The sequence below is a fragment of the Melanerpes formicivorus genome, unplaced genomic scaffold (assembly GCF_026170545.1).
Source record: "Melanerpes formicivorus ecotype bairdi unplaced genomic scaffold, bMelFor1.0.p_v2 SCAF_4, whole genome shotgun sequence".
NCBI lineage: Eukaryota > Metazoa > Chordata > Aves > Piciformes > Picidae > Melanerpes > Melanerpes formicivorus.
The window spans coordinates 6,599,311-6,626,066 of NW_027142356.1; the positions used below are offsets into that span (position 1 = coordinate 6,599,311).

The 26,756-nt window shown below is 44.7% G+C and overlaps 1 protein-coding gene across 2 annotated transcripts in view; it reads right to left on the reverse strand.

Annotated features, from left to right (window-relative positions):
* Positions 1 to 22,808, reverse strand: part of PPP3CA (protein phosphatase 3 catalytic subunit alpha) — a 250,139-nt gene extending 227,331 nt beyond the window's left edge. The window contains exon 1 of one of the 2 annotated variants that reach the window (XM_068136820.1): positions 22,184 to 22,808. In XM_068136820.1, coding sequence (XP_067992921.1) covers positions 22,184 to 22,241 — 58 coding nt within the window. In that variant the 5' untranslated portion in view covers positions 22,242 to 22,808. The remainder of the gene's footprint in view (positions 1 to 22,183) is intronic. The other variant, XM_068136821.1, reaches the window with a different exon arrangement.
* Between the last annotated feature and the right edge of the window lie 3,948 nt (positions 22,809 to 26,756).

Sequence of the window (26,756 nt, forward strand, 5' to 3'; positions counted from 1 at the left end):
CCTTCCACTTCCCTTAAAGGGGCCTACAAGAAAGCTGGTGAGGGACTTTTTACAGTGTCAGGTAGCGATAGGACTAGGGGCAATGGAACAAAAATAGAAATGGGTAGATTCAGATTGGATATCAGGAAGTTCTCCCCCATAGGGATGGTGAGACACCAGAACAGGTTGCCCAGGGAGGTGGTAGAAACCTCATTTCTGGAGGTTTTTAAGGCCAGGCTGGATGTGTGTCTGAGCAGCCTGATGTAGTGTGAGGTGCCCCCGCCCATCGAAGGGGAGTTGGAACTGGATGATCTTTGAGGTCCCTTCCAACCCTAACAATTCTATGATTCTATGATGTAGGACCACCTTTCATCCCAGTGGAACAAAATCCTTCAATTTTGTTCCAGTTTCAGCCTAGCAATAAAGCAAAACCTGTGTCCTTTTGCTGTAGGCACTCCCATTGTGCCAGAGCAGCAAAACCACTTACAGAAGCCTCATTTTGGAGCTCTAGGCTCCAGCACAGAAGATTCTAAGAGAATCCCAAAAGGGAAGTTTCTTTGCATATCACTGGGTGGGCACATTCTTTCACACAGCCTCCTCTTGGGCAGGCACAGATGCCTGGCAATCCAGTTACAGAGCACTGTCTATTAGTGCCACCACTTCCTCTCCAGTTTCATTAGCTGGACTCAATCCAAAATATGCCAGCTTTGAAACATGATACTCAATTAAAAATCTCATAAAAACAAAAAAGAACCAGCTGCACATGAGCCAACAATGTGCACTTACAGCCCAGAAGGCAAATCACATCCTGGGCTGCATTAGAAGAAGTGTGGCCAGCAGGTCAAGAGAGGCCATTCAGTCCCTCTGCTCCGCTCCGGTGAGACCTCACCTCGAGTAGCGTCCAGCTCTGGGGCCCTCAACAGAAGGAGGACATGAACCTGATGGAAGAAGCCCAGAGGAGGGCCACAAAGATGATCAATTAATTGGAGCACCTCTCCTTCAAAGACAATTGGGGTTGTTCAGCCTGGAAAAAAGAAGGCTCCAGGAAGACTTTATAGTGGTTTTCCAGCATCTGAAGAGGGCCTATAAGAAAACTGGGTAGGGACATTTTACAAAGGCCTGTAGCACTAGGACAAGGGGCAATGGTTTTAAACTGGGGAAGGACAGATTTAATTGCACATTATGAAGAAGCTCTTTACCATGAGGGTGGTGAACACTGGTACAGGTTGCCTGTGGAGGCTCCATCCCTGGAGACATTCAAGCTCAGGCTTGACGGGGCTCTGAGCAATCTGATCTACTTGGGGATGTCCCTGCTGACAGCAGGGTAGTTAGACTAGATGACCTCAAGAGGACCCTCCCAAACCTGCACATTATATTATTCTAAATGAGTCTGCAGTCAGAGTTTAAAAGGTTTTCTGTCAACTATGGCTAGCAAACAGGAAGCATTATGGCTGTAATAGTTTTGGGTTACCCTATTATTTCCCACTGGGCCAACTACAGAGGTCTGAAACAAGAAGCAGAAGTTGCTTCTACAAAGCACTGGGTTTTTCAACCAAGGATGCCACAGTTCCGGCACACAATAGCAGAGAAACTTATCAGACTGCTGAGTCTTGCCTTGAAACTCCTCCACAACTCATACCTATTGAAAGCAACACAGGTTGCTCCTAGGCATTTGAGATGGTCTTCCAAACACAGAGGGCTTTCCAGCAAATCCTTTCCAGCATTTATTTCCCTGCTGCTTGATTCCATTTGCTGGATCCATGAAATGGTTTCAGCCTCTTGACAGACAAATCCTTGGTACAGAATTTGGCAACTTCAGGAGACACTTGAGAGTTTGTCTTGTAAAAAGCTTCAAATCCTTCCTCCTGCCTGTTCACTGGGATACTGTGTAAGTGTCCACACAGCAAACAATCAGACAGCAGATAAAGAAGATTCTATTTTATTCGTTTTTGCCAAACACCTGAACTTGGAAAAAAAACCAAAAAAAATAAAAGAGGAGAGAAACCAGGACATGAACTTGAAAGACAATACATAAGGCAGTTTAAATGCATGTGTGTGTGTGTGTGTAAGAGGTTTTACAGTTATCACAGTGTTGTAAATATTTCAAGTACCCTGATTACAGAAGTTGAGGACACGCATTCCAGTCATCACAACTTTCTTGGTATAGGAGAGCATGATATTAGGCAGGCCATATTAAAACAGGTTCCCAAGCAGGGTCTTGCTGGGTCACCACAGCAAGCACACATCTTTTTCATGAAGTCTACATGCAAAAGACTTAAGAAATTGTAAAAAATGAAAAAACTGTGTGCAGATGAATACATTTTCCTAAGGTCTTGGGATGTGGAGGTGCTGGAACGTGTCCAGAGAAGGGCCACAAGGATGATCAGAGGGCTGGAGCACCTCTCCTATGAGGACAGACTGAAGGATTTGGGGCTGTTCAGTCTGCAGAAGAGAAGGCTCCCAGGTGACCTAATTGCGGCCTTCCAGTATCTGAAGGGGGCCTACAGGAAGGCTGGGGAAGCACTTCTCAGGATCTCAGGTAGTGATAGGACCTGGGGGAAGGGAATGAAGCTGGAGGTGGGGAGATTCAGGCTAGATGTGAGGAGGAAGTTCTTCACCATGAGAATGGTGAAACCCTGGAATGGGTTGTCCAGGGAGGTGGTTGAGGCCCCGTCCCTGAAGGTGTTTAAGACCAGGCTGGATGAGGCTCTGTCCAGCCTGATCTAGTGTGGGGTGTCCCTGCCCATGGCAGGAGGGTTGGAACTAGATGATCCTTGTGGTCCCTTCCAACCCTGACTGATACTATGATACTATGATTTTCTGTTTCTTTAAGAATGAAAAGGCATCCATCTGGGCTAACTCAGGAACAAATTCATTCACTTTCAGCAGCATTTAGGAAATCTGTGACCTAAGACAAAGTTTTCTAAAGCAACACAATCTAAACAGCACATAGCACAAAATATTAATGCTACTGCCTCTGCTAGGCATACCTGACCACACAGCTACCCACAACCATTTCCCCTTCTAAATGGGCAGTTAAAAGGTGAAAAGGGATTTGATGGAATTTCAAGAAGAAGCCTTTTAACACTCACTTTCTCTTATAGACTGGTTCTGGTTAGACTGCTGACTCTGCTGCAGCAACACCAGAGAACCAGAAACAGGTACACATACATGGACTGGGGAACCTTTTCTATCAGAAACCAAGCAGTAGCACTCCTGGTATTTACTGCTCAAACACACACAAGCCTCTTTGGTTTATAGTTCTGAAGTAAATGTTCTAAACACTTGTTAATCTCAACAGAAGGCTTGTAGGATATTACAGTTCTGCCATGTGGATGTGTTTCTTAATTTCAAGAGAAACCAGCTCCTCAATGGAGACTTACACAGTGCAGCAGTACACAATCATGAATAACTAATTATCATCTTTGGTCCATTTATCATATTCAGCACTCCTCACTAGTGAAGGTTAATAACAAATGAGAACATTTCTCCTTTGAATTACTTTAAAGTTTACACCACAGAGCACAACTCCTAAGTAGGGCAAGCTACTACACAAGTCACTTCCTCCTTTGATTCAAAAACACAAAATGAGGGCCTCAGAAGTTTGTAGAAAATATTTACATTGTTAGTAGAACGGCAGTAAAGCAGACAGAAGGCATAAAGATAAGCTTCTCATGCAGAAAAGGGTAATTCAGACTCCAACTGTGTTTTTCCCCTAGCTCTAAGCAGCATCCTTTCTGACTGCTGCTGTGTACTGCACCAGTAGTAAATTCAGCCTGTTACGCTCTCGCTCTCCAGCAGCACGGCAAGTTTCAGAATTAACTCAGCCTGCTCCTCTCTAGGTCCCTACCAAGCTGAAGCTTTCAGAAGCCTCATTGTACTTAGAAAGAATCTCACAAAGCTTGGCAGATACTAATCCAAAAATATGACTTTTGCATGTCCCAAAGGTGAAAGTAAAATAAATATCACTTTCAATGAGGACTTGAGCAATGAAGTGGCTGCCATGTACTACTCCCATGTTTATAGACTGCTGTTGGTAAATGCTCTTGTAGACACACAGCTATTCTAGAAGCTTGATAAGCAAGAAGAATACTTGGAAAGGAATGGTTTTCACCAAAAATATCTATGGCACTGGATGAACAGAAACTCAGGCAAAGGTAACTCACTCTGCAGTTAAAATGCTTCTGAAAGGATTTTGTAGCACACTCTGGCTAGACCGGTCATTGCATCTCACCAACTCTTCACATTCACTCTGCTGCTCTGCACATTAAAAAAATGTATTATTACTGCCACCAATACTAGAACAAAGATAAAATCTGAATTTCTGAAGGGAAGGGAAGGAAAAAAAAAAAAACCTTCTGCTAAACCTTTAGGGAGTCAGTCAGAATTCTGGCCCTGCAGCAAGACACGCCGAAAATCCACTGTCCTTTTATTTTCTGGGAATGATGATAGAACCAGGATTTAGTTTTTTCCAGTTTTGTTATATTAAGACTGCAGGCAAAAATAAAAAATAAAAGAGAAGCCTTACAAAACCATGGCAATTTGCTAGCATTTGCTGATAAAATTATTAATAGCAGCTTGCGTCACCAGTTCAGATAAAACACAGCACAAACTCCAGGCAGCTTTTAATCTCGCCCAAAGCATCAGGATACAGCAGATTCTCAACAAGAAATCCCAGCATCATACACCTTCCCTCAGAAATAAAGGCACATTTTAATAGCTACACAATAACTCACAGTCACTCTTGAAAAGTTTTGCACTGATAGGATCCATAGAAACGATTTCCCTTAGTGACTCAGTTGTGACTATGGCAGGTGCCCAGTATGCTAACAAGCTGTGGCAGTTTTAGCCTTATGCCTAGGAAATTTTTCCACAGATTGAGTAGAAAGTAGAATGTAAATAAATTACCATTGGATAAAGGGAAAATAATGATAGGGTCCAAATAATCCTATTGGTCTGATATCTAACATCAAGATAGCGGTATGATCTAACTCTTTTTGGCTTCCTTGCTCTTAGCAGATACTAGCTGGTAGCTTTTGCTTGGCTGGTGCTGACCTTGGCTGAGTTCTTCTTGTGGCTAAGTATTCACAAGCTACTTTCTGCTCTGCTCTCCCTCCCTTTTACCTTGTATAAGGTGGGGGAAGGGAGCAGAGAAGGGAAAGCTGTTGGTAGCCCCTGGTTTTGTCCAGGGGTGTTCCTGTGTTGTTTATAAATTGTAAATGTATATAAATATTGTATATTTTGTACATACTCATTGCATTTCATATTTCTAGACTGTAGTGTACTTGTAAATATAGCTTCATTTGCTTCCATCTGAGCTGGTCCGGGATTTTGGGGGGTAATTTCACTCCACAAGTGAATAGTACAGGTACAGGCCATAGAAAGAGATGATGGCCTAATTGTCAGAAAGAAGATTCAAAAGACATGCCTTGAAGAGATTCCTGGGCAAGTCATTCCCATGCCTCAGGTAGGGGAATGTGTGCTATTAATAGCACCTGCAGGTTGCTGGGTTTTCTCGTTTTCTTTTCATTTCCATTGAGTCAAAGCAACTCCTCAGCTCCTTTGGTGGCTTTAGTTGCCAGGCACATCCTCCCAGGACATGAGATCTATGTTCAACCTGTCTTTTTCTTTGCTTTAAGTATCATTAAGGCAACTCTTCAACAAGAGCTCTCCAGCACAAGGGATATTTTGATATGCACTTTTTGAATCACAAGTAATTAGGCCAAAGACTTATTACCTGCACTACCAAGTCACCTTCCCAGCTGTTATTCAGTATTTTGCAAGGACAGGAAATGCATTTACACTTCTTTCATAGGGATGTATATTGCCTAAGGCTTTTATTGGACAGTATAATCTACATGAGCACCAAGGCAATTCACACTTTAAATTACAGTACCTGTCTATCATTTTCCTCAAATATAGGTAATCAACTCAGTAACTTTGGAAGGTGTAGTTTAAAAATAAAAACACCACACAATTATCTTCATTATCCAAATTAATTATTAGAATAGAATAAACCAAGTTGGAAGAGATCTTCAAGATCATTGCGTCCAACTTATCATCCAACACCATCTAATCAACTAAACCATGGCACCAAGCACCCCATCAAGTCTCCTCCTGAACACCTCCAGTGATGGTGACTCCACCACCTCCCCAGGCAGCCCATTCCAATGGGCAATCATTCTCTCTGTGAATAATTTCTTCCTAACATCCAGCCTAAACCTCCCCTGTTGCAGCTTGAGACTCTGTCCTCTTGTTCTGGTGATGGTTGCCTGGGAGATGAGACCAGCCCCCACCTGGCTACCACCTCCCTTCAGGTAGTTGTAGAGAGCAATAAGGTCTCCCCTGAGCCTCCTCTTCTCCAGGCTATTAATCAAGGTGATCTCACCTAGAGAACTTGCTCAAAACTTCTTGTGCGGTAGTTCTGACTTTTCTGAAGCATACTTTTTTTCTTCACACTTAAACTCTTCCAAACACTTTGTTTCATCCCCTGTCACCCACAGCAAGAGATTCCCCTTATCACAGGTTTTATTTTTCTTTCCTATGTGCACTATTCAGGAATTTCCTACTTACTTGACAGGTCAGTGTGCATCCTCACAGGGAAATAAAAAAGCATGACAAAGAAGCCAAGACAACACGTGCCACGGTATTAGAGTTGAAAGACAAATGCCATCACCCATGGATTTAATCAGCATGTCGCTACAGGAAATAAATAAATAAAATCAGATGAACCAAGGACTAGTTAAAAAAAAATAATTAAAAAAATAACCATTTCCTTCCAGTAACTGGAAAATGGACCTTCCTCATGGCCATGGCAGAAGCACTGGTGATGACTATGAGAGACTTATATAAAAGCTTTTTTCCCCATTCCTCTTACAGATGCCAAAAGCAAAGCACAGGGGAGGCATACTGTCTGTCCAAATTCTGGAGATATACAGCTCAGGTTATTCTGAAACTTTTCACTAATAATCTGTGCAAATGTTTTCCAAGCAACAGAGAAGGGCCACGAGGATGAGCAGAGGGCTGGAGCACCTCTCCTATGAGGACAGACTGAAGGAGTTGGGGCTGTTCAGTCTGCAGAAGAGAAGGCTCCCAGGTGACCTAATTGTGGCCTTCCAGTATCTGAAGGGGGCCTACAGGAAGGCTGGGGAGGGACTTCTCAGGCTCTCAGGTAGTGATAGGACTAGGGGGAAGGGAATGAAGCTGGAGGTGGGGAGATTCAGGCTGGATGTGAGGAGGAAGTTCTTCACCAGGAGAGTGGTGAAGCCCTGGAATGGGTTGTCCAGGGAGGTGGTTGGGGCCCCATCCCTGGGGGTGTTTAAGGCCAGGCTGAATGAGGCTGTGGCCAGCCTGATCTAGTGTGGGGTGTCCCTGCCCATGGCAGGGGGGTTGGAACTAGATGATTCTTATGGTCCCTTCCAACCCTGACTGATACTATGATACAACACTACCAGCTACAAAAGGAAGTACCAATGAAAAGCAAAAAGTTAATTTCCTAATGTATCTTCCAGCTATTTCAAAATAAGTCTTTGTATGGTGCATCTTTATAATCACACAAAACATTCATCCTGGAGAACACCTCATTAGTAGACATAACCATACAGTTTTAAAGGGAGATTTCTGTATTTGTTGTTTGGTCAAAAACTGTGTGAATTGATAAGCATCATCTTTATTACAAATTTAAAAGAGTTCAGTAGAAGATGATCACAGAATGCTTGAGGTTGGAAGAGGACCTCTGGAGGTCATCTGGTCCAACACCTCTGCTCAAGCACAGCCAACCAATGCCACATCCTGGCACGCACCAGGAACAGTGTGGCCAGCAGGAGCAGGGAAGTCATTGTGCTCCTGTACTCAGCACTGGTTAGGCCACACCTTGAGTACTGTGTCCAGTTCTTGGACACTCAGTTTAAGAAGGACATTAAGACTCTTGAACATGTCCGGAGAAGGGCAACGAGGCTGGGGAGAGGCCTTGAGCACAAGCCCTATGAGGAGAGGCTGAAGGAGCTGGGATTGTTTAGCCTGGAGAAGAGGAGGCTCAGTTGCTGTCTAGAACTACCTGAAGGGTGGTTGTAGCCAGGAAGGGGTTGGCCTCTCCTCCCAGGCAACAAAGCACCAGAACAAGAGGACACAGTCTCAAGCTGTGCCGGGGAAGTTTAGGCTCAAGGTGAAGAGAAAGTTCTTCACAAAGAGAGTTGTTAGCCATTGGAATGTGCTGCCCAGGGAGGTGGTGGAGTCACTGTCCCTGGAGGTGTTCCAGAGGGGAGTGGACGTGGCAGTTGGTGCCATGGTTTAGTCATGAGGTCTGTGGTGACAGGTTGGACTTGATGACCTTTGAGGTCTCTTCCAACCTTAGTGATTCTGTGATTCTGAATGTATTGCAAGGATGGAGACTCCACAACTTCCCTGGGCATCCTATGCCAATATTTGAAAACCAGAAAATTCACTTACTGTGAGAGCTGTCAATTTGTGCTCATGATCTCTCACCCTGTCACTGGGTGCTACTGAGAAGGGCCTGGCTCCTTCATTTCCTCCCAGCAGATCCATACACACATATGAGTTTCCCCAGAGCCTTACCTCTTCCTGGATACAGAGCCCCAGCTCTCTCAGCCTCTTCTCATATGAAAGATGATCCAATTCCACCCACATCTGCATGACCCTGCACAGGACTCATTCCCATATGCTCACAACCCTCTTGCAGTGAGGAGCCCAGAACTAGACCCAGTGCTTCAGTGCTGAGGAGAGAGAAAGGATCACCTCCCTCAACCTAATGGCAACACTCCTTTGAATGCAGCCCAGGAAGCTGTTGCCAAATTCTCCAAGATAGCAAGTAAAAAACCCTAGCCTCCAACTCCCATGAATCTGGGGGAGAATGACAAAAAAACCAACCCCAAGATACCCCAGTCTAATGAACACTTACAAGCTGTAGCAACAGCATTATAACCAAAAAGTTACCTGTAGGGTAACTTTCTGATTGACAAAATATCTAAAACTAGCCTAGCTTAAACAAACAATATCCTACAGTGAAGGATTGTCTGTGACACGATGTGAGGCTAATAAATCCACAGATATTTCAGACTTTTGATGATGAGACTGATATTCCTCATCTTCTGAGTGGTAAACAGACAGTATTTACATGTGAGGTAGGTGTCACCTGAGATTAAGAGCTCCAGGAATGTAGCAGTACCTTGTTAAAGAAGGTAAGAGTGTGCCACGGTACAGATAAACTTCTTACATTCAGATTTCACACAAACTGTGAGACACAGAGCAACTGCAGAGTCCAGTAAAGGGCCACTAAGATGATGTAAGGGACTAAGTTATTTCTCCTGTGATGAATAGCTGAGAAACCTGGGGCTGGACCAAATGGCCTCTAGAAGTCCCTTCCAGATTCAACCATTCTGTGCTTCTGTGAAGCTGTCAGAAATTACACTTTTTAGTTTTGAGTGATTGAGGAAGGGCCTTTGACACATCATTCATAAAAATTAAGGCTACACTATTTCTCCAGCAGAGTGGCAAGCAGAAGGTGAAGTGGCAAAGAAAAATAACACCCCATACCTGCTAAGGTACTCAACAGCCCAGAAACTGAAACTAATCTCTCAACTGAAATGAATGTAGGTTCATCCCTTTTTGTAGTACAAATACGGCTTTCTGAGGCTCACTCTTTTCCTCCTTCTACCAGAAGATTTTAGCATAACTCACTTCAGTATGCTAAAAAGATAGCATCTCCTTATTACTGACAACATAAGGAAAAGCAGCTTAGAAGTTGTTCCAGTTACCAGAAACTATAAGCACGTTACCTCAGGAAACTTTTCTCTTAAAACAAGATCACTCACTGATAACCTCAACCAAACTCAAGGTTATACATCCAGAGCATATGCATAACTAAAAATTTCACCAACTGCCTTTGCCAGTTCTCTGCTTGTTGATAGGAGCCAAGCTCCCTTGTAGCTACCACAGAGTTCCCTGCCCTCTGTACAGACTCCTCTAAGATACTCACCTGAGCCAATGCAATTTATTAGCCAAAGCACTCCTGAAACAGCTCTCTGCTTTTCATTCCTAAACTAGGTAGGATTCACTAAGTAACACTTCACTGCACACACACACTCTTGCCCACTGTGCTCTTCAGTTCTTCTTCCCAAAGTCCCCAGCTGTATGCTCAATATACCTTGTTATGCCATTAGGCTCCCCTCTAGTAATCCACCACTTGTAACACAGAACAGCAGGTCTCCCAGGGAAGAAAATAATGCTCCTACCCAGACCTCGTATGTACAGCTTTAGTACTATCAATGTGATTTTAATGTTAAGGCTTACTTTATTAAACCAGAAGTTAAATACATTTTATTCAAAGCAATCCAGATGTGTTCCTTACTGAAGAAAACTCATTTGTGAGGGGACAGAGGGGGGGAAAACCCACACCAAAACATACATGACAAAGGCTCCACTTTGTTTTCCAATAGTAGATAAACAACCATACATGGAAAATATTTTAAACTATGTTTCTGAAGAGTCAGCAAACTCTTTCTTGAGAAATCAACCACCTCCAAACAAGTCTCTTTTCACTTGTTAATGAGAGCACTGAGAAGTAGAAATGCACTTTGCCCACTGTTAAAATATGAGCTTATGATGTCTTGTCCTAAACTGCCTAAGATCAGATATAACAAAGTAGTTTAATCCAAGGAGAAACCATGCACTGAAAGGACAGCCAACATTTTAAGTCCTAGAATGATGACTTGATTCACAGCTTACTCAAGTTAATGAAAAGACTCCAACTCCCACATATTTCAGCAGGTTATGAAACAGGTCCTGCAGAGGAGAATGTTCCAAGTCACAAACAGCAACGTCGTATTTTGGTACCTAATTGCCACCACTGCCTACGAAGAAATCCCTGGTGCAAAATAGAGAGCAAACACAATAATCTCACTTTCTCATTTGAAAAACGGCATGAAAGAAGCAATAATAGAAAGTTATTGAAGAGAACTAGATTGTTCCCAGCTGTTATCATAAAATACTACAGCTGTTCGTGTCACTGCAGCTAATAACCAGTTGCACTTTTCCAAAGACTGTAACACAGTATGACCATTGTAATCTACATCAAACTGAAACCTGGCAAACATCATGGAAAAAAAGAAAGACTTTAAAATTGCTCAAATGCTTATTTTTATTGTTTAAATTTCTCTTCATTAATTGTTTTTGGAGTTTGGTGGGATGGGAAGGGATTCTGTATGAATGGCTCTGCATTCAAATTGTCAATCCTGTGTACACTGCTCAAAAAGTGATTGTCAATAAAAAAAAAGGTACTCAATTACCAAAATTGTCCTCTCCAGTAACAAAACCACAATTCAGCCAAGAAAGCCCAAATTTGTTGTTGAAAAGAAGTGTGCTGAGCAAATGCTTTCTCAAGTCTGAAGTGGATGATGAAACATCTTTTCTCTGGAGTCAACAACAGGGCCTGATCTAAAAGCTTTTAATTGTTTTGTTAACAGCACTATTTAGAATAAACCAAGCATTTTATTTAGAGTAAACCAAACCAGGTTGGAAGAGACCTTCAAGATCATCGCGTCCAACCCATCAACCAATCCAACCCACCTAAACAACTAACCCATGGCACCAAGCACCCCATCAAGTCTCCTCATGAACACCTCCAGCGATGGCGACTCCACCACCTCCCCAGGCAGCCCATTCCAATGGGCAATCACTCTCTCTGTATAGAATTTCTTCCTAATATCCAACCTGAACCTCCCCTGGCACAGCCTGAGACTGTGTCCTCTTGTTCTGGTACTGGCTGCCTGGGAGAAGAGACCAACATCCACCTGTCTACAACCTCCCTTCAGGTAGTTGTAGAGAGTGATAAGGTCACCCCTGAGTCTCCTCTTCTCCAGGCTAAGCAACCCCAGCTCCCTCAGTCTTTCCTCACAGGGCTTGTGTTCCAAACCCCTCACCAACTTTGTTGACTTGCTGGATTGTGTCCAGAGAAGAGCAACCTCCTTCCTAAACTGAGGGGCCCAGAACTGGACACAGTACTCGAGGTGTGGCCTAACCAGTGCAGTGTACAGGGGCAGAATGACCTCCCTGCTCCTGCTGGCCACACTCTTCCTGATGCAGGCCAGGATGCCATTGGCCCTCTTGGCTGCCTGGGCACACTGCAGGCTCATGTTCAGCTTGCCATCAACCAGTACCCCCAGGTCCCTCTCTGCCTGGCTGCTCTCCAGCCACTCTGACCCCAGCCTGTAGCACTGCATGGGGTTGTGGCCGATGTGCAGTACCCGGCACTTGGATGTGTTAAATCTCATGTTGTTGGATTCTGCATGGACTATGCATGAACCAAATCAGATTTTTTCATAAAGTTTCAAAGTAAATGCAAAGAAAAGGTTTAAATGGGGGGGGGGGAGGTGGAGGAAAACATATACAGGCAGAAAGAATTTTCAGATAAAACTCTTTCTACTAGAGCATTACTCCTTGACAGATGCATTCTCAGATAAAATCTCCACAGAACCTAGAATATGCTATTTAATATCACACATTGAGTATCATTCCCTCTCCTACCCTGCGCCTTCCCATGAAAAACCACCCATATAGAACTATAGACCAGAAATAAGTCACAAGCTCCTGCATCACCTTTCCTTTTTCCTCAAGTTAGCAAGAAAATCAAATCAATAATATATAATTGTGCCACTTTCTCTGCTTTTGAGGACAGAAAAACAAACAAAAAACCAAGCACAAACAAACAAAACCCCCCACCCTTCCAGAATAATTCTAAACACTCCAGGTAGATTACCACCTAATCATACACAGCATATACCCGTTTTCACAGCAGCCAATCTACGACCTGATATCAACAGAAACAACCACGGTGGGGGGAGGAACCAAAACAAACCACACACACAACAAAACATCCCAATCCAAAGAAAGAGAAAGAATTGTTGAACTTGTATTAATAAGCAAACACATCAGTGGAAGACTCTTTTTCTCACTTTGAGCCATCAACTGAGACTGCATTTATTTTCAAATGATGGTTACCTCAAAGCAAAGTTCCCGAGTTGTTCATGGTTTATGTGGCCACACAATTCCTAAGATATCACTATGAGCAAGTTGGTTTTTCTTTAGAAAAAAAAGAAGTCCTACATTCAAAGACACTTACAGAAAAGCTGAATTAAAAATTAACATCTAATCACACACTAAAGTAGGCCAAAAACCTGTAGTTTGCATTCTATTAATTAAGTCTATTGAACAATGCCCAGGGTGAGCGCTAAAGACTACCTGCAGTTGTCACATCTGCATAAACCATTCCCAACACATGTTATTTTCACTATTCCAATCAGAAGTTCAAAGTGCACTTCCTTTTCTGTGGCAACACTGTGCAGGCTTGATATTTTTTTGTATAACTAGCAAGTATCAGAGCAAATATCATGGCAGAATTTGCTCCACAGCAGGTCAGATTTACTTTTTTTGCCCCACTCCAATTCTACACTGTGCAACAGCCAGGATGACTCAAGGGTAAGCGTTTTGACCCATGTGAATCTGATGCAATAGGATGTCTAAGCTGCATGCCTCTAGAAGATGGGATGGAGAAAAAGAATATGGTGTAGAATACTGGCATTGTCATACCCATACCTCTCTCCATCAGCCCATGTTTAAACCCATTACAGCACTTCTCAATTTTAAACACCCTGTAACACATCAGACTCTAATTATTTTAAGCCATATATCCTCACCTGAAAGGTGGAAAAGTAACTATTATTATTGGAGGAGTTAATGCAACCATATTTTAGCACAGATTTCCTTTCTTTACCACAAAGATGCTGTACAATCTCACTGCAGACTAGGTTCTGCACCTTTTAGGCTTAGAGTTTAAGATGAGAGTTTTAAAGTTTATTCATATGTGAACTTCAGTTTGTTTAAGTTTTTCCAACCTCACCAAATCTTATCTTCCACTGCCAACCAACTTCTGTGTCTGGCTGAAAAGACATCATAGCACGAGTGCTTACTGCTTCTCAAATTAACCAAAACACACCATCTATGCTAGCCCTCAGAGCTTGGAGCAAACTGCACAAGTTAGAACCAACAGTTGCACCGTGAATGCTCACCATTAATGCTAAGCAACCTGCAAGCAGCAGCTGAATTGCAAAATAGAGACATCCTTCTGTGACAAGCTGGATAGAGCTGGAACAGCACACTGATAGTAGAGCTATTCACTGAAAAGAAAGCCACAGTCAGCAGCTGGCTGCAGCATTACAACATCGCTCTGAGAAGCAGCAGAATATACTTCCCCTATTCTCATGTGCTTCCCCAGGCACTTACAGATGCCTCTAAATTCACAGACTGCACTGAGTTGAAAGAGATCCTCAAAGGTCATCTTGTCCAACCCCCCTCTAGTGAGCAGGGACACTTTCAACTAGATCAGGCTGCCTAAGGCCAGAGCAAGTCTGATCTTGAATGTCTCCAGGGACAGGGCCTCAACCACATTCCTGGGCAACCTGTTCTAGAATTTTACCAGTCTCATCGTGAAGAACTTCCTCCTTGTGTCCAACCTAAACCTACCCTACTCCATTTTAAAACCATTGCCCCTTGTCCTATTTCTGCAAGTCCTTCTAAACAGTCTATAGATGTACCACATTCAGCGAGCCTCCTGCATTAGGTTCACACAACCAAATCACAGCTACTGGGTTGCTCAACGTACTTAGCAGTAAGTATGAGAGCAATAAAGAGAAAAATTTGCAGAAGTGTATGAAAGGAATAGACAGGAAAAGAAAGCACATAGTGAAACACAAGAGGAAGAAAGTATTAAAAATAAAACACCAACCAGCCATAACTCACCAAAACCAAATAGAACCTGCAAATAAGTTCAGTACAGCACAGCACAATTTTATTTCTAACTAGAAAGGATTTTGAGTAGCAACAATCCTCAAACTGAATGTTTTCAAAAACTTAATGAAATACACTCTAAAACAAAAGAATGTCACCTACCCCATAAGCATGTACAATGGTGCTGGACTAGATGATCTTTCGAGGTCCCTTCCAGCCCCTGAAATTCTGATTCCCAGGCACCCAGGAATCAAGTTCCAAATAAAACACCATTTTTGACTTTCTGTGCCTTTCAGCTCTGCTTCTTCCCCTCTCCAGCCCCGAACAGACACGGTACTAATTGCAAATTAGATGAAGATTGTGTTGGCATCGTGATTCCAAGTTAAATAAGCAGCCATGTTCTCCTCATACAGCAGTGTTGCCATATCAACACTAACATGCCTAACCTTGCTTACAAATATAGATATCATAGTTGGTTTAAAAAGGACATATATGACTGCCAAGGAGGTACTACTCTGGAGGTGTTATTTCAACAGTAGCGGCTTTCTGGTGGGGGAGTAAGTAGGGTAGGAATAAGTCGTCCGGATTTTTATCTTTAGATGAAAAATTTACCACCATAACAGTTGTTGTCTCCCTATTGCTCCACATATCTTCTATCTCTTCCTTCCTTCCTTCAATAATTAAAGAAAAACAGCAAGAATGTACATGGGGTACAACCTCCAGCAATCTGAATCCACAACCAGAGGGGCAGATCGCTCCATGAGCTCAGCGCTTCACCAGGAACTGGGCTGCACATCCGCTGTGATAATTTTCAGAACCAGGATGATAGTTTCCACCATTATTGATTGAGTAGCCATAAAATGACCTTTTATGGGGGAAGTCAACATAAATGACTGATTATCAGAACAGGAAATGACTTAAGTTCTCAGCTGAAGAACCATTATGCAATTGTAACTCGCATTTGACGGCTGAAACCACATAGAAAACACTGTCAGAAGGCACCTGTTCATGAAGAGGATTTGAAGTGGCTTTCACTTCAGAAACTTGTGGCTTCTTTTATGGCATGCTTGATAAAAGTGTTAAGCAGTATCTCTGCATCTTAAAATGCTCTTAAGGAAATAACTTGCCTCCACATTCTTAAAAGTTCTGAAGGTGGAACTATTTCCCACTATGTGCTGCTTCAACATCACTAGGAAGCCTTCGACAAATTAATATTCATATTTAAATGGAGCATTTAAATTATGGTCTTGCTTTTGTATTTCAAGTAGAAGCCACTCAGCAAAATAGAAGACATTAGAAAAAAAACAGATAATTACTTTGGAGTATCCAAGCTACAGGTACTAATTTACTGACATTATTCAGAACTACTTTTGACAGGAAATCCCTTTGGAAATACCAGACGGGAAGGAATGCGACAGGTCCTGCAAGTCACAGGGCAATAAAATAATAATTTGAAATATCAAGTAATGCAAACAAAGGTAAACACATTTTGTATTTAATTTTCCTACCATAACCTGCACAGAAAAGCAAGCACAGCCATGCAACATCATTTATAAGGGGGATACATGCGATGGAATTAGATACCATTCAATTCGGGAATTGAGAGGAAGCAACTGTTCCTTACAACATCCCCCTATGGAAAATGACCTCAACTGCCTCATATTTTCCAATTAAGTTAGATGTTGATAACATCCACCATGAACTAATCTTTCAAGTTTCTCACCACCACCACCAGTGGTACGAAAAGCACCAGCTCTCTTGCTAGGTTCAGCCAAAGAGAGCAGGTAACTGAAGACAGCTTTAGCCAGCGTGGAACTGAGAACTATACAAAAGGGTTTTAACACAAACAAAGCAATTTCACCCCTCGCCTCATAAAAGTCCCAAGACCAAGCACACTCAGCAAGCCACTCTCAGAATACAGAAGACAAGAAAAGCCTCCCATCTATGCAGGGCAGCATTAGCTAAAGAAGAAAGTCACCCTTCAGCACAAACACAATTTTCCTCCTATGTGCCTATACAGCAAAGGACTTGTTTTGCTAAAGATCTTATTTACAAAATGATCTTAATGACTAAGAGGTTCAGCAAGTTCAGAAATCAAAATAAATCACCAGCTTTATTACACAAGCTTAACTGTCAAGCACTGTACTTTGGTTTTATTTCAGTTTCCCATCACTACACTGACAACCCTGTCTGAGTTTTATATGCCCATCACATACACGTACAGCCTTACCCAGTGTAAAACATACACAGACTGCAATTACCCAAGCAGCATCCAGCTGGCAGAATCCACTGGTCTTTAAAGTATTAACTTAGTTTTGACCACAAAATAAGAACAAAGCATTTACGTGTAAGGGAAAAAAAAAACCAAGCCAGCCTCATTTTCTTTCCCAGGTAACCATAAAGCCTGTGCAATAACATGCAGCTGTTTTCTGCTCTCAGCTGCATCTCACAAGGTTTGCTTCACGAAGCTACCAAGGGGATCTGCAATTAGTTACCAAAGCTGAGGTGGAGGAACATGAAGGTGATGAAGGAGAGCAGATAATCCCCAGCTGTACAAGTGCCACCTTTCTCACATAGCTGAAGGTGGATGGTCTACTCGGGAACAGTCCTTAAGCCCAGATGGAGGCTTCCTCTGAGTGAGGGAGCACATTCCTAATTAGGTGCTACAAGGATAAATTAAAAGAACAATGGAGTCAGCTTTCCTATGCTAGTTGCAACAGCTACAAAGCAACTCCTTCAGTTCCCTCATGAAGACCAGACAGATACTGAACCCTCAGAAGAGCACAAAGCCATTTACTCTACTGTCAGTACACAGCTATAACTATCCAAGTAACACTGGTCCTTGTCATACTTCCCAATACTCAAATTTACACTAAAATACATATACACCAAATTCACCTATACTGCTGACATTCAGATCACACCACCACCACTCAAAAAGCTCTGCAGAGCAACCCAGCATGAGACAATACATCTATGCTGGAAAAATTGCACTAGACTCAGAGAGACACCTGCAGTACACCAGTGCAGGATTCCAGACTGAAGCACAAGCCTTTGGCAAATGGAAACTCTAGGCTTCACTACTAACTCACATTATTGACAGCAATTTTGCTTTTCATGAATCTGAAATTAACACTGATGGATAACTTATTGATCATAAACCGGCATTCAGATTACACTGCAAACAACAACGAGCCTAAGCATTAGCAGACCATTAACAATGACACGGTTTGCAACTCAGAGACAGCAGAGAGCAGTGTCTGGGTTTTTTAAGGTGGTGTCAATTGTTGATATAACTGTGTATACCTCCACTCATAACAGGAAAGGAGACTGCCAACATCAAGGGTCATAAGCCACTTTCCTTAAAATAAATCAAAACACCCAAATCACTCAGAAGCACATAACCATCTGACCTGCTCAGATGAACCAAAACAATGACTGTCTCTAGCTAATAGCAAGATCTCCAAGAAATACTGACTTGCCTTCTCTGTATGACTTCTCAAGGCCACTTCTGAAGTTTTTGTTTACTAATAGTCTGCTTTGAAGCAGTATTTCTAGAAGACAGTAATGTAACACTGAATATTTTGAGGAGGTCAAGTAACACGATATACAGCTTCTCCCTCCAGGTCAATGGGGTTCAAATCTTGCTATGTCAGTAGTGACCAAGAGCTGTTGACATCAGGCAGCTGTTAAGTGACCCATGAGGAATGAGCTAATATCCCCAGTCCAGTTTTTCCTGGACAGGTATCCCTACCTTCACAAGAACAACCAAACTGGCTGGCAAGTCAGGAGTTAGAAAGGATTGCCCTGAAGAAGGACAAGAGCTTAAAAGACAGTTCTGTCCAGATGAAGGCTGTGTCATGCCTCCAATAAAAACACCCAAAAGCTAAGAATGTCGAATTCAAAGTGCATCAAGTTAGCATTTGCTGCAACAGTATGTTGTCCCAAGCCTTGATCCTGCAAACTTCTGAGGATACCAGTGTGTACAGATCATCACATCTGCAGTCAACAAAGAGGACCATAAAATATAGGGAGTAAAGGCAATTTTCCAATTTAAATCATAACACACACCTTAAGGAGATTAAACAACAACAAAAAATACTTCTGCAACTGGAACTGCATCCTCTGGATTCATACACCTTTCCTTTAACTCAGCAGAAGGCAGTTTTGTCAACTTTAAGTAGAGTTAATTTGCTTTTGAAAACATTACACACAGACTCGAATCTCCTCTTCCCAATGCTCACTGCAAGGCAGTGTCACATTCAAGCATTTCATTCCAGCTCTCAAATGGAATTGTGTACAAGCCACAAAACTCTCACCGGGTGAGAGAAGACCAGGGCCTTATAAACTTTAGGGGCTCCTAAGCCTTATAGTTCTAGGAGAAGAGGAAGATTTTATTTTTTGTTCTTATCAGTTTGAACACAGTTCAGACAATGAGCAAGGCATAACTGACTGAAGCTCTCATCTGCGGAAATACTCCACATCTCGGTACGTTTGAGTTGAAGTATGAGTAGACAGAGGAGTGAGGAGGAGGGAAGCCTACAGCAACCCCTCAAAAGAGGCAGCTCTCAACCACTGGCAACCTGCATGAAGCTGCTGGAGCCATAACCTCCCCAAACCCACCCTGCTGTTATGTAACTGTGCCGAGCCAGGAAATACACCAGTCAGCCCAGAACTGCTGTCAGGGGACATCTCCTGTTGTGCACCAGTAAAACAAAAAGGTTTTAAAATCCTATGCTAACCAAGGACAATTAAAAAATAACTACATAAAAAACCCCACCAAACACAAAGGCAAACAGAAGAGTTTCATCCAAAGCCTGTGTCCATATGCTAAAACCATTTCCTTTCCAAGTAAGGTTTTATATGCTATTCTCACTTTAAAAAATACAAAGTTGTTTTCCCAGGTTGTATCTCAGCAAGATCAGAATATCTGTTTTTCTCCTCTACGACAGCGAGGCTCTCCAGCTGCTTGCATAGGTGCTTACAAGGGGCCATTATTTACTTGTTATTATTTTTTCCTTCTTCATTTAACATTGAAAGCCTATTTCAGTTACTCACCTCAAGAAGGTCCAAACCATGTATACATGAAAGAAACAAAGTGATCTTTACCCATCTCTATTTTTATTAGGGCCAATTTTTTTTTGCTTACACTACTCAAGTTTCTTACACAACCGCCTACCCATAAAGCAAAGAATAACCCTATTAAGGGTCAGTTTATTGTGTACTACTCTCTTCGGCTGCTATTTTAAGAACTTAGAAGGATTTTGGCATTTAATAAAGGATAGAACTAGTTAAACAGATCTTCCTATCTCCAGTGAAACACTGACAGTATGAGGTAATGGTTACCAGGTGCAACGGATGGCCAGGGAGCAAGCATGTTCTGCTCTTTTTGTTCAAAGCCTAGTTTGACCAAGTCGATTTCTTACTGAGTTGCTTTACAAAACTACCTAGCTACACACGCTGCTAAGCTGCCTTGGAAATGGTGCTTTCAGGTGTCTGAGGCATCCCGTGTGCAAAACACGCAAAGATAAAAAAAGAAAAACACGGAATACTGACAAGACACACTCAGATGCACTGAAACCACTGAGGGCTTTGTAAACAGACATCATTCCTGTTCATGATGACCACCCATTTAAGCCAAAGGAAGTTCTGCCACAGCAATGATCATAATGTTTGGTCATGTGTTAGGACAAAGACAAATTTTTTGTAAACAAAGGCATCCCATAATCACAATGAAGTGTTCCCAATGGGATCAAAGGGATGGTCATTCCTTGTTTCCACAGAAGATAAGCTTCAGTTAACGGGAGCTGTTCCAGGCTTCAAAAGCCTAGTCTTCGTGTGATGTAACAGAGTGACTACTTCAACAAGCAATGAATACCCCAGGTATGAGGAGGAAAAGGCGAACTCCCAGGTCATTCTTTTAAAATTCTCATTGTGCTTGTAATCACATTTCTGACAACATCTTAAGGACTAAAAATTCATTTGGAGGGGAAGAAAAAAATTAAGTAAGAGGAGGAAAGTCATAGGAACTGTACAGATAAATACAAACACAGTGACAATACACCTTTTGGAACAACATTTACATTGAGCGCTTAGTTTTGGTGTACCTTCATGTAAATACAAAAAAAAAAAAAAAATATACATATTCCAAGGCCACTTCAATTTCCAGCCAGCTGGGGAAGGATGCATACTGCAGCCAGGATTCGTGCTTTCCACCATAACACTACACTGGTACGGGCTGATAGCCTAACCTTATACACTATCTACGGCCGATAGAGAAGGGGAAATAAACACACACACACATACAAATAAAATTTAAATGAATAAATAAATAAGTGCCTAACCGAACCAAAAGCCCAGACCACTGAACACAGACGCCGCAAGAAATGCCCCTGTGCAGTGCAAAGCAGGCACTGCCCAGTAAAGGAGCCCTTGGTCTGTACTGCAGGGCACGACGCGCTGTTAATCCCAACTCTAATTTGTTTACACGGCTGAGGTTCGCAGCACACGCGTACCTCCGAGACCCAGCAAAAATCATGGAGCCGAGCCACCCCCACGCACATCTGCACGCACACGCGGGTGCACGGCCACAGTACGACCGCTGGATAGCTTCACATCCACGCAGGCCGGGCCGTCAGCAAGAGACGGCGATGGAGGAGGAGGAGAAAGAGGAGGAGGAGAAAGGAGCAGCCTTCACCGCCTCCCACAGTGCCCGCGCCCCGCCACCCCCCTGCGCCCACGGCCACGGCCGCCCCCCTCCGACTCGGCATCCCCTCCGCGGGGGTGGCCCTGCAGAGAGCAGCGGGAAGGGGAAGCCGAGCAGTACAGCCTCTTCCCTCGCAGAAGGGTTTGGATTTGGGGGGCGCGGAGCTCCGGCTGTGGGCGCGGGGAGGTTTCCAGGCACCCTGCTGCATGCAGGGAGCCGAACGGCAGTGACAAGCGGCGGCGCAGCCTGCGGGAGGGGGCTGCAGGGAGCGCAGTCCAAACGAGGAGGAGGAAGAGGAGAAGGAAGAAGAAGGGATGCCCGGAGGAGCAGGCGGGCTGGGGGAGGGGGCCGAGCCCTGCCCCTCTCTCCCCCAGGCACCGGGGCGGGTGAGGAAGCTGGGGCTCCCCCTCTCTCTCACGCCAGCCCTGTGCAGCTCCTTCAAGGCAGAGAGGGGGAGGCGGCGCGGGGGAGGAGGGGGATTGCTGCAATGTAGCGCCAGGCGAGCAGGCGAGGGAAGCCGCAAACCCTCCACCGGGGCCCGGCGCAAGCCCCCGGGCCCAGCCCACAGCTTACAGCGGCCGCGCCGCCGGCAACCCCGCGGTACCTGCCTGGGGCAGGGAAGGGGAGGACGGACGCGACCCCAACCGGGGGCATGGCGGGACGACCCGGTCGAAAAGGTGGCAGGGGCGCAGCACCTACCTTTCACCACCCTGTCCGTCGTCGATAACTTAGGATCAACGGCCTTATGCTCCGACATGTCCGGCGGCCGGGGAGGCGACGGGGTTCTCTCCCCTCGGGCAGGGCAGGCGCGGACTGAGGCGGCGGCCGCCGCTGCGGTCAGGGCTCGGGCTCCGGCTCCTCCGCTGCGGCCGAAGTTGCCGCGTCCCGCCGCCGATCGCTGGCTCGGCTGGGCTCTGCCGCGCGGTGCCTTCTTCCTTCGTCTTCCTCCACCCCCGTCTTCCTCCTCTTCCTCCTTCAGTTAATTATTGCTCTCTTTCAATCACGCCTCCGGGCTGCTTAGGACGGCTCGCTCTTCCTGCCTCCCGCTAAAGACCCCGGTGACAACACCCGCGGCAGGCGGCTGTCAGGCAGCGCCGGCAGGAAAAGCCGCGAGTGGACGCGGGCAGCAGGAACAGCCAGGTTGCACACGCAGCGGCCAGCCCTGAGCTTCCTTCCTCCGCGCCGCGCCGCCGGCTGCTCCAGCTCCTCCCGCCGCCACCGGCCGTGTCCGCCGCCGCCGCCCTGTAACGGGACCCGAGCCCGTGCCTTGCCCCCCGCCCCTGCGGGCTCTCTCCCCTCACTCACACCGACACCGGCCGCGGCCCCGCCGCTGCACACGCTCCGCGGCGCAGCCCCCCCGCCGCGCCGCCCGGCCCCGCCCTCCCGGCTCCCCGCTCCCCTGCGCAGCCATTGGCTGCCGCTGATCTGCCAATCACTGTCAGGTAGCCCCTCCTCGCCCGCGCCGCCGCGCCGCCCAGGTGTGCCCACCCGCACCGCAGGGACGAGCGGCGCTCCGCCGCGGGGCCATGGCTCGGCAGGCGCGCAGGTACTGTGAGGCCGCAGGCAGGGCTAGGCAGCCCGTCTGTAGCCGCCACTTAGCGCTCCTTGTACCTACGGCGGCTGCCCGTCGGGGAGCTGCTCCCGTGGCCACGCCTGCGTGCCGGGCCGCCCTGCCCGTGGTACGGGGGGCGCGGGCAGCCACCGGGCCTCGACAGCTCCAGCCACCTGCCCCGAGGGGTGTCAGTCCTGAAGTGGGGTGTTTACGCCGCGGGCACAGGCGGAGCCGACCTGCACGGAAGGGGAGCTGCTTAAGTAACAGCCTTCTCTCAGGGGACTTGCCGATACATCCCTGGCAATAGACTCGCCGCCCCTAACGGAGTGTCTTGCCCGGCACACCTGGCGCAGGTCAGTTTGCCAAGAGGACTGGCGTGGGTCGCAGCACTCGGCCTTGAGTCCCATCCAGCCCCACTGTGTCCTCGAACTGTGCAGCAATGACCAACGCAGTGGTCAAATGTGGGATGTGAAGGGTTCGTTGTCCTCGGTTGAAAGATAACAACTCCGTGTTTCTTTGGCAATTAGAAATTAATTTACATCTGTGACCATGTTCCCCACCGTTCCAGACAACGTGCATACTGTTTGGGGCTTGTCTGTACACACAGCTGTTCAGGAGGGGCTATTCCTGACTAATTTCATGACTAATTTCCAGAATAAAGCTGAGCTGTTCTGGTTTAGTTTAACACGGTGAGATTTAATTAAAGAGGAAAATAGGGCACACCTATTCTGGAAGAGGGATGTTTACAGAGTTGTTGTTGAATAACTTGTGTAGATGAGCCAAAAATCAACAGACACCTAACCTGGCTTCCCATTTCCCTCCAGGGTGATGTACACGTTGCTTGCTTAGTAGATACTACGGCTTTAGAAAGCCACAAGGAAAGTAAGATGGCAGTTATGACACATATTCTCTGCTTTGAGTTGCCTGGCATTTTTAGGGGACATTTTGTTGGCTGGCCTAGTGGTATTTTTACTGAACATGGGAAGACATTGCATGCAACTGACATTCAGTACAGCAGCATGAGTTCTTAGCTTGTTCTGACAACTGTGATGAGCTCCATGTGGTGTGACCACTCTTTTGTCCCACGACCCACACCCAAACTAGCTGGACAGCAAAGTTCCCGTGTGAAACTCCTATCACAATGATAATGCAAGAGACAGCTCATGCTTAAGCAAGGGCATTCTATATATGCCCAGACAAATCCTGAAGCCCATGACAAATACGCAGAAGCCTCCCCATATGCTAGGTGTATTTCACAGAGTGCCAAGGGTGCAGAAAAATTTGGTCAGAAAGCAGCCTATATATTCACCCCTGCTGCCAGGAAGCAGTGCTTAGTGGCACTCAGTGCTTGGACACAGAAGGAGACGCTGCGTGTTAAGAATGTAGTACAGCCAAGAGACGCAGGTATTGCCTACACCTTGTGGGCCACAACTTCACAAGACACGGAGGACCAGTTTGGATTTGTCCTTCTGTGACTGCAGGCTGTTTGCATGAGTCATGTGGATTCTTTTTGATAGGCTGCAGCAACAGAGGCTCTGGGTCTGTCCAGCCTTTGATTGCTCGTGCATTAGTCACAAGACAAGAAGACTTCAGCTCTGATTTTTTTAACAAGAAAATACTATTACTGTTGCTGCTATATAAGGACATTCATTGTCATAACTCCAGCATGTTCTGAAAGCTATTTAGGACTTTATTTTTTTAACAGTTTTCCTCTACTTCTAAGTTGTCATTTATAATACGCAAGCCAGGCTAGGGAAAGTTCTTTCCCTAGGGATGAGTTCGTGTGTGACCTGGTATAGGTGATCCTGCTTTGGCAGGGGGGTTGGACTAGATGATCTCTTGAGGTCCCTTCCAACCCCTGACATTCTGTGATTTTGTGATTCTGTGATTCTTAATTATGCATCTGTTGAATGCATTTAGTTTTCCTTTCCAGTGAGTTTTCAGATAAGCTTTCATAAGACAACGGTGAGTGCCACTGCCAAATACCATCTATCATGCCATTTCTGCAAGGTATGATGTGGCCAGGATTCAGATCACAGATGGTATGGTGCAGTCTTAACCCCATGATGGTTTTTTTTCATTATCATTCTTAAAATCCTTATACTTGCTGGAAGGGAGGGAAAATAAAAGAGAAATCACCAAACACTGTATTTATTCTCTCGTAATGGCAACAGACTAGAAACATTCTGTATTTCAGGTCTATGTTAGTAGCAAAGGTTGCATAACTACTCCTTATTACTTAAACCTGTCCTTTCCCCCCATCTCACAGGTGGTCCTTCACCTTTTCCACACAAAGGTTTCTTTTTCATGGGATCTAAATCCTGTTAGATTGCTTTTTCTCATTTAACAGTAGAAGGAGAACATGGAGATCACATCTTTGAAAGGAAAGAACACAGTCCATGGATTCTGGCAAAATCTGAACACGCTTGACCTCTTGCATCACCAGTCCCCAGTAGCATCGTTACTCATTTAATCTCCTAGTAGAACAGAAGCCCAGCATGATACATGGGAAGTTCTGATCTTCTGAAGAGCAGTCACTTCTGATCACAGATTTTGGAGACAAGTTCTGTGAGAGCTGGGAAAGAGAGAAGTTTTTTCAAGTCCAAAATAAGTCAGTCCCCCCCTTCTTTGCCTCAGATGAGTGATTCTTTTCCACTTTAGGTGAGACATGATGATTCTTTTAAACACACAGCAGCTCCAGAAAGTGGTGGCACCCAGCTGAAGTGGAAGGAGGAATAAATGCCCATACAATAAAGAAGGCAGTCATTTTAAGCCAGAGTTTCATAAAGATGTACAGAGTAAGGGATTCCAAACTTTGTCATAGGCCCCATGAAAGATTAGCAGTTGAGTTGCCTGGACTTTATTTCAGCAGCAAGATGAAGATTGTCTTCTAGAAATGTAACCATGTACTTGCACACTGACTCAACCAATAAGATACTGGTTTAAAGTACTTATTGTAACAGATAGTCTTTAAAATGTTAATCATTGTTATTAGAGAAAAAACTGTTCTAACTACAGGGACTCTGTCTTTCACACATTAAATTTAGCCTCCTGAAAGTCTGGCTTCACGTTTATTACATGTAAGTTTGACACCATCTTGGAAATACAGGGGAGTTAGAAAATGATCTTCACTATTACGATGGCTGCACGGAAAATACGTGCAACAACGTTCATCTGGATTTTTGTTTCAAGAACAAAAAGTGTACTTCCCTTCAATACAAACACCTGTGTATCTAAATCTACTTTCTAGGTCTTGGCCACTACATACTAGTCCATGTTGACAGTGCATCTTCAGGAGATGTTCTGTGGTGGAGCTCAATGGGATGCTTATATTGTGAGCATCAATGTTCTGTTGCAACCCATGTTCACAGTACTCTAAGCACCTAAAACTTCCAAAAGAACTACACTTGTCAAGATGTGATCAAAATAAATTTGATAGCAAGTGCTGTATAGGCCCTGGAAAGCCTATATGTAATTTACCAGTACTCCACATGCCATTTGGCTCCATCATACCCAAGAAAGAAGATTCACTCCAGTGTAGAGCACCTATACAAAGGACCATATGCCAATTTAGATCAACATCAGGGGGCATTGTCAGGATCTTCTTGACAAATGGTTTTAAATTAGAGAAGAGTAGATTTAGGTTGGATGTTAGGAAGAGGTTCTTTACCGTGACAGTGGTAGAACACTGGAACAGGTTGTGGAGGGAGGTAGTTAAGG